The sequence below is a fragment of the Echiichthys vipera genome (assembly GCF_963691815.1).
Source record: "Echiichthys vipera genome assembly, chromosome: 10".
Lineage (NCBI taxonomy): Eukaryota > Metazoa > Chordata > Actinopteri > Perciformes > Trachinidae > Echiichthys > Echiichthys vipera.
The window spans coordinates 17,802,191-17,810,779 of record NC_139835.1 but is presented as its reverse complement, the minus strand read 5'-3'; the positions used below and the strand labels follow the sequence as shown (position 1 = coordinate 17,810,779).

The 8,589-nt window shown below is 41.1% G+C and overlaps 1 protein-coding gene across 1 annotated transcript; it reads left to right on the top strand.

Moving 5' to 3' along the window:
- Nucleotides 1–1,946: 1,946 nt before the first annotated feature.
- Nucleotides 1,947–6,789, top strand: csrnp3 (cysteine-serine-rich nuclear protein 3; the record flags this gene model as incomplete). The annotated part of the gene is made up of 4 exons (XM_083921881.1): nt 1,947–2,109; nt 4,389–4,648; nt 4,799–5,095; nt 5,662–6,789. 4 exons carry the CDS (start codon nt 1,947–1,949, stop codon nt 6,787–6,789), a joined length of 1,848 nt encoding a protein of 615 aa, XP_083778007.1.
- Between the last annotated feature and the right edge of the window lie 1,800 nt (nt 6,790–8,589).

The window sequence follows — 8,589 nt, the reverse complement described above, 5'->3', positions numbered from 1 at the left end:
CAGCCAGCTAAGTTATTTGCTTTAGACTAAGAAACTCCTGCTCAGAGAGCAGCCTCTTTAAAATTTTACTTCCAGATTAATATCAGTTCTTTCTGAGAGGAAATCTTGTCTGGCAGGTTACCCTGACAGACTCCTCTCCCCTCCACTTTCTCCCAGTTTGAGGATGCCTCTCATACCTTAGTTGAAGGTTGAGTGGTTGACTCTGGAGGTTGTCCAAATGCTGGTGGTACCATGTCACCACACTGAAAAAGCACAGCCTGCTGGGAACAACGACCCCCTTGCCGGCAGTGCTAGTCCTCTCTGGGTTGCACCTCTTTTTCTCAGGCAGCATTTGCATCTGTAATGACTCGATAGCAGAGCCCAGATGAAACACTGTGGCTGTTCTCCCCACACAAGCTGCTCTGGCAGATAGACAGTGGGACTGGGTGAAGATGCATGCTGTCTTTACTGATTCCAGTTTCCAAGCAGAGAGGGAAAAGCTGCCAGTCATAGCTGTTCTACGGCAGTACTGTTGTGTTGTTGGGTTTATTTTAAAATGTGACATGACATTCCAGCTGCTGCTGTCAAAACAAGAGAAGGATCTTCAGCTAAATACATTAAAGGAGTGCATTTTTTTTTTAACAATGACTCATAATGTGAATTGTGATTAAGAAAGTATTGCAATATTATAATCCAATACACACTGAAGAATAATGGAAGAATATTATTAAAAAACAGTTATTAAAAATAATCTATAGTTTGACAGTTACAATGCAGTAGTTCCAGTGTAATGGAGATTGGCTTTAGTGTAGTTGAGTGATGAGCTTGTTATGTTTATTTCTCTAAGTGCATCATCATTCAGAGGGAGTTAATGGCTTCTCTCAATTGGCATTGAAGTGGTCTGTAACACTTCTGTTACGACAGCCAACATTAAGCTGCACCTACACAGTCATACAAAGAGCCTTCGCTGTTATTATTTTCTTATTATTTCACTGTATTACAAGTGCTGCTACCATGTAAATGGATGGAAGACATGCCTGTTTCATTTTATTATGATGACTGAAATGTTTGCTTTTTTCATTGCTAGACATTATTTTGTGATTATTGACTTTATTGCAGATTGTAAAGAAAATTAGAGCCTGATAAAGTGCACTAGTGCAAGTACTGACTGTACTGCATTTGCCTTTTTTTTCCTGTAGGAAGCATCTGACCTAACAGAAGCTCATAACAGATGTACAGGATGTCATTCATTATCCTGTCAACAACAGCTTCACCTATTCCTCCTCTAGCGCTGCATGATGTGTGATAGATGTACAAATCATTGTTTTGGAAAATCAGTGTTGTGCAGATCGTTGCCACACTTCAATGGCTACAAGTGCCCATCAGCATGTGTGTGCACCTGTATAAATGCATTTAAACACCAAACCAATGCTTCAGATGCATTGTTTTTGTAAAGCTGCAGATTTTTTTTTTCTTGTTATAAGATGCAATGTAATACATCTTAAGCCAGTGGATATTACTGTTATTTTATCAGCCGTTAAATGCACATAATCACATACTGGACATAATATATTGTATATAATCTCCCCATGCAGTATAAGACAAGTGAGTCTCTTTTTTTCTCCAGCCTCTCAATCAAAGACAGTGTAGCAAACTTCCTGTAAGGCAGACGTAGTATGTAATTAGCAGCGTTCTCCTTCCATCTCAGCTCCTTTGTGCCAAGGTGATCAATCGCCCAGGGAACGCCTGGGAGCTGGGAAAGCGACGGGAGAGATTATGCATGTGTGTGTGTGTGTGTGTGTGTGTGTGTGTGTGTGTGTGTGTGTATGTGTGTGTGTGTGTGAAAGGAGGAGAGGGGGGGGGGTCTGGGTCTCATTGCTAATTGAGTGTGTTGAGGATTATGAAGGCCCTAAACTGGATATTAAATAATGCGTGGCCCCTCTGCTGTCTTTCGGTTTCAGGTGCAGATGCAGCGGGCCATGAGTGGAATACTGAAGAGGAAATTTGAGGAGGTGGAAGCCTCCTCCTCCCCGTGCTCTTCCTTGCGGGAGTCTGACGATGAGGTCTCCTGCAGTGAGAGTGGGGATAGCAGTGACAGTGTCAACCCCTCTGCCTCAGGCCCTTTCATCCGTGAGTGTCTGTTCAATTCATGCATTGAGTTCAGTGTGGCTAACGTGCGCTATCGACAGTAAGACTTATGTCCTCATTTCATCTCAAGGAAAAAAAACCTGCCAAAGCACTGAAAGGGATTTTTAATCAAGAAGGGAATAACACTCAGAGACAGCCTGGCTTTATATCTCACAATCAATGCAGGATGCAGGTCAGAGAAAACTAATCTGCATGTCTGTAGATAAGGGAGCGTAATATTAATTTACAGTCAGAGGAGAGGAGAGGAGAGGAGAGATGCTAAGAGTCCAGGGCTGTAATAAAGGGGAAGGGTGCACAGCCTCCCTCATTAGGAACAGCATCAATGTACAGGCCCAGCCAGATGAATGATCTGATGCAGTCTCAAGCTGTGTGTGTGTGTGTGCATTTAAATGTACCACTCTCTAAGGTCACTTTTATTTTCATTATGGATAGAGCTGCCGATTATTTTCTTGATAAATAACTTATTCATTTCCAGAGTCTACAAAATGTAGTGGTGAGAAAAGAGAAATTTATCAATCGTCAAAATAGTTGGAGATTCATTTTCTGTTCATCGACTACTGGATTAATTGATGCTTCTGCAGCATTAAGATAGATATGTCCTGTAACAAGGGCTAAACAGCTGCAGATCTGCAAAGCTTGTTTTGTTTTACTATAAGGTCAGAGCTAAGATTCTGTGAAGCTCACCAGTTCTGAAAGAGGTTTACTACTGAGTGATTCCAGTTATTTCTAACTTGAACTGACTTTATATTAAATAATGCAGTCTTAAGTTGAAGATAAACCAACCACAAAAGAGAGAAAATGTCTCCTGCAGGTTCAAAAGGACACCACAGACATCACTACTGAGTAACACAGTGCACGTCTTGATCTTAATGTGTAAGAGATGAGACAGGATGTGAGTGAAATAGATAACACAGTTGTAGTTTATTCATTCTTTTGGAGGATTAATAATGTAATTTTTAAGAATAAAAGAAAGCAGTCACATTGGGACAGGATGCATGTGTGTATGTGTGCCTGTGTGTGTATGTGCACAATATGGCTACATAGTTTTCATTTATTTTTCTAAAAAGAAGAGTAAACAAAAACAAGTTGTTATTTTTGTTTTAACTTTAAATTAATTAAGGTCAAGGTCAAGGTCAACAATGAATTTGTGTTTGGAATTTAATTAGTTTAATCTGTGTGAATGACATGCAGATGGGTGACAGGGCCCCCCTCCCTGTAGCGAGACATGGGTGGGGTGCTGCGTCCCTAGAGGCTGAGCTTGGCCTCTGTGCCAGCTGCAGCTGCTGCTAGCTGGGAAGAAGGTCAGCTGACAGCAACAAGGGAGCTGTGCACTATGAAGACCTCACCTCGATGAAGTGACATTTGCATGCATAGTGATTGACTGTCTTGGCAGGGAGATTGAACAATTAAATCCTAAATGGTTTTACATCTTCATGCTGGTCTGGTTAGAGAGAGGAGGTTAACCTTATCTGTAATGTGTTCGTTGAGAGGGTAAAAGGAACACTTGCTGATTATTGCTTGCAAAACTTTGAAAAGCACCTGTGTACATCTGCTATCTGTTTTTACACCTGAAACAAGCTGATAGCTGTTCGCATTTCTCTTTGTAGATAATGAAACTCGGCTCTGCTCAGTCTGAAAGCTCTACATCTGTAATGAAATGCATTGTCCCTCTTGCGTGGGGTGGAGAGCTGCTGGAACCAGATGGTTTTTATTTGTCTTGTATGTCTGATAGAGGGTGAACGCTGGGAACACTGCTTCTGTGAACCAGCACTCTTCATCTCTGGGCAGGCAGGGGATTATTTATGCTCCACTGTTGCCCTCCTCTCTGCCTCTCCCTCTTTTAGAGCTCTCCTTAAAAAGATACACTGAGGACTTGCATGCCAAGCGGAAGCACAGAGATGTGATGAAATCCTTCTCTACAAAGCCATGCTAAGATATGTAGAAGCTGACTGTAAAGCTGGCAAGAAAGACTTCCTCACATTTCAGGCATTTAAGGACAATACTCTCAGCATGTCTGTGTCCCACATATTGCCGTACAAATGTCACTTATCTTAACAGGCTTTTACATGGCTATAAAGCTGTTCTGCTCCGACAAGAGAGAATGATATCTTTTTTTTTTTAAATCAACTGAAAGTGTTGTTGACGCAGTGTTGCTTTAATTTTTTGGACATTGCATTAATGAATTTTCAAAAGGGATGTTTACATGATGACAAGTACACAAGGCATACTGCTTTTTTTAATATTCCCATCTTCCCTTGCAGCTGACTCGATATTGAAGCGAGAGAAGCGCTTGCGGACGAGGAGGGTGCATTTTGAGAATGTGACCGTGTACTACTTCAGCCGGCTGCAGGGTTTTACCAGCGTGCCCAGCCAGGGAGGCAGCACGCTGGGCATGTCCAATAGGCACACCTGGATCAGGCAGTACTCCCTGGGTGAGTTTGCCGTGGAGCAGGAAAGGATCCACAGAGACATGCTCAGAGATCACCTGAAGGAGGAGAAACTTAACTCAATCAAACTCAAGGTAAAGGCTTTGTAATCTGTGTCTGAGAAAGTTTTCTGCACAAAGGGCTGTATAAACATTACATTAATAATGATATGAATTTAATCTTTATATTAAACAACACCTTGTATTTGCTCTCTCACTTATGAAATGGCTTGGCTGTGATTTCAGCTTACTAAGAATGGCACGGAAGAGTCTGAAGAGGCCAACATGCTCACAGCAGAGGACATTTCTGACGACGACATCGATCTGGATAACACAGAGGTAGACGAGTACTTCTTCCTGCAGCCTCTTACCACTAAAAAGCGCCGGGCACTGCTGCGGTCCTCTGGAGTAAAGAAGATTGACGTGGAAGAGAAACATGAGCTGCGGGCGATCCGGATGTCCAGAGAGGACTGTGGCTGTGATTGCAGAGTCTTCTGTGATCCAGAGACATGTGCCTGCAGCATCGCAGGGATCAAGTGCCAGGTAAATCCCACGACATGTATGTTTTCAGTTATATCCTCACCCTTGTAAACAGAAAAAACATTCTGTATATTTGAAGGGAAGGTTCTTATTGATATGTGTATATATATATATATATATATATATAATAGAGTAAGGTGCAGTTTCTGAATATGGGCTGTGTGCAATTAATCATTGTTACACTTGTGAGGGGAAAGGGAAGCAACATAAAACCAGTTGTTGTTGGTAAAAATAAAGTTATATATTTATCGTTGTATAAAGTGTTTCTACAAATCTAAATAGGACAAACCACAAAGGAAAAGGGCATGTGGGTGCTGTTTAAAACATAGAAACAAAAAAAACAAAAGAGGACTCTTAAAAAAATAAGAGTTGCTAATTCAGTAAACTACACAAACAAAAACAGAAACAGAACCTCTCCAGCTAATTAATCCTGCTTTAAAACAAAACACAGATAAAACAGGTCAATACGGGACCTTGATTAATTTGGTTCAATCATTTCATTATCAAACAAGACAGGTCATCAGTTTAAAATAAAATGAATATCATAGTAAATGTTATGTTTTCCTTAGGTGGACCGTATGTCATTTCCATGTGGCTGCACAAAAGAGGGCTGCACCAATTCAACTGGGAGAGTGGAGTTTAATCCTATCCGTGTTCGGACCCATTTCCTTCACACCATAATGAAGCTGGAGCTGGAGAAGAGCCGTGAGCAACAGCAGGCTTCCCCTACCAATGGTTACCGTAGCGAAACTAATGACCTGGGAGGCGGAAACCCTCTCGTTCAGTCCCAGCACAGATTGGAGTACTCTCTGACAGACACCGTCCCACAGACGGCCGGCATGCACCTACAGGCTGCGGACGAGATGGAGGAACCTCTAGACGATGAAGATGAGGAAGAAGATGAAGACGAGGAGGAGGAAGAGGAAGAAGAGGAGAACGAAGAAGACGATGAGGAGGAGGAGGATAGTAGCAGTGTTTGCAGTGGGTTATCTGACTCCAGCACCCAGAGCTTAGCCAACAGCGACTCTGAGGATGAGGAGGAGGATGATGAAGACGAAGGGAAGTCTATGACGAGCCCATCGGTGTCTCATACTGAAGTTGTCCCTTTGTCCTCTGTGCTGTGTTACAGCGATGGCTCCGTGGTTAATGATAACCACTTGAATGGAAACACTTATTTAATTAACTCCCCTTCAGCTGAGTACTATCAGCTGAAGAACGCCGGTGCCATCTCAAATGGCCAAAGCAGCGGACCCAGTGAACCCTACGGGGAAGCCTTAGCATTCCAGGATCCAGTCAACACAACCAACGGCAGCACAGCCCAAGGACCTTTCAACATGTCTGCCGAGCAGTACAGCACAGACTACTCTAATCAAGCTGAGGAACAATACGCAGCTAATCATCGTTTCTCTATGACCAACGGTGCTCCTGCCGCCCCATTGACCTGCTACGCACCTGATCAGGAGAAGAAAGTGTCGTCCAAAGCAGCGTTTGCGGAGCAGTCTGACAGCCAGAACCAGACAAAGTTTCAAAACTACCTGAACAATAACACCCAGAATACCTACAGCAGCTCGTGTATGACAGCCGAACAGCCGCAGCAAGACTCCAGTGTTAATGGCCACTCTGACCTGACCTTACTAGGAAACAACACTAAGAACCTCCCTTTACCAGACCATTGCCCTGAGGTCACAGCCATTTAGTGGACCTCGCCCCTTTGAAGTGTTCTTTCTTTATTACGTATTTACTTGAGCCTGACCAAGTGGTATTTCAAGGAAACATAATCATGGCCTTTTTTTTTTTTTTTGCTCATCTGACCTTAAAGGGGAACACTACTGGAATTAAGGAATTCATGTTATTTCTATAGCCTAGGGAATTTCAATCTATACTCTCTCTTAAAGCCAGAAACGAGAGAGGAAGTCTAAAACTTGTGATGTCATCAAGTCTGGTGCTGTTCCATAGACAATGAATTGGAGACGATTTTGTGAACCCACACAATGTGTGTTTTCTTTTTTTTGATCACCAAATGAGCTTTATTTTATTGTAATGTTGTCAGTTCTGAAACACAAACTGTATCCATATACTCAGAACATTCCTCTGGGTGCTCTCGGTGTCATCTATGAGATAATTCACAATTCATTGTCTATGGAGCAGTTTCTACGGTATCCCTAAACGGTCATACATAACATACATTTTATTTCTCCTGATTTCCTGTGATAATGAGATCATTTGAATCCGTTTTCTCGTGATAACAAGATAATTTCCCTCCATTTTCTCGTGATGACAAGATAATTTTGATCCAATTCTCGTGATAGCGAGATCATTTTCCTTCATTTTCCCAAGATAAAGGGATAATTCATTTGATAAATAATGAATGAAACGTGATAGACCTGAGATTTCCATCACACTTGACATGTCATGCCTCATAAGACTTCTCATATCTTGAAGAACACTATAGACAACACTGACAGATGATTTCAGTTGGTTATTTACTGTTATGAAATTTAACTGTAATCGTTATGTGCACATTGTAAAACTCCTCCCTGCACTGGTATTTATGTTGTTGTAATATAATATTGTTGACAATAAAGTTTGTTTAAAAAACAAAAAAAATGGAGTTAATGATGATATCAGGCTCATATGCGCCTCTGATAAAGCTAAAGCCTTACTAACTGTCTTCTTAGATGAAGCACACTAATGTGTACATTATCTGCAATAAAACGGCATAAAGTTATCTCAGCCTGTCAGGCCTTGCTTGAAGAGATACGTGATGGTGATCAATATTCTCCTGCTTCTCTGACATTGCTACATTAATTCTCCAGATCGCAAACTGATTATCTTGTTATCACGAGAAAACAGATCAAAATGATCTTGTTATCACGAGAAAACGGAGGAAATAAAATGTATGTAATCTATGACCTTTTAGGGCTTCCGTAGTTCAACACTTTGCTTGATGACATCACACATTTGAGATTTAGCACACTAGGTTTTGGATTTGGGAGGAAGTTATTCATGTTTACTAATCTTTTTTGGACTGTAAGACCAATAACAGGAATAACATGTATGAATTTTGAAAATGGGTGTAGTTCCCCGTTCAGTTTCAAAGCCATTTACAGCATCATACGTTTTCATCTGTAACTATAAAGCCATAGGATCCTGATGGAAATGTTTTTGAGGAGTCTTTCACTCCTGAAGGTTTCTCCACTACAGTGTATGCTTAACTGCAAGATGAAATAGATCAGAAAAAACATTTTAAAACATCAGTTATGTCATGCTGTGCAATGTATCTTGTAATTTCAGATGTAAAGTTCTAGTTTTAAGCAGATATTGTACTGTAGATGGAACTTTTCTATGTCTACTGTATGTGTCAATTGTGCAAAAAAGTTTTATTGTCAGTTTATTTATTGTTTCTGAATTATGTGTATACTTATATATTGGAAATGTTTTGATAACAATACGCATGCTGTGACATTTAGGAGGAAAAAAAGCGCCATTGTTTTATA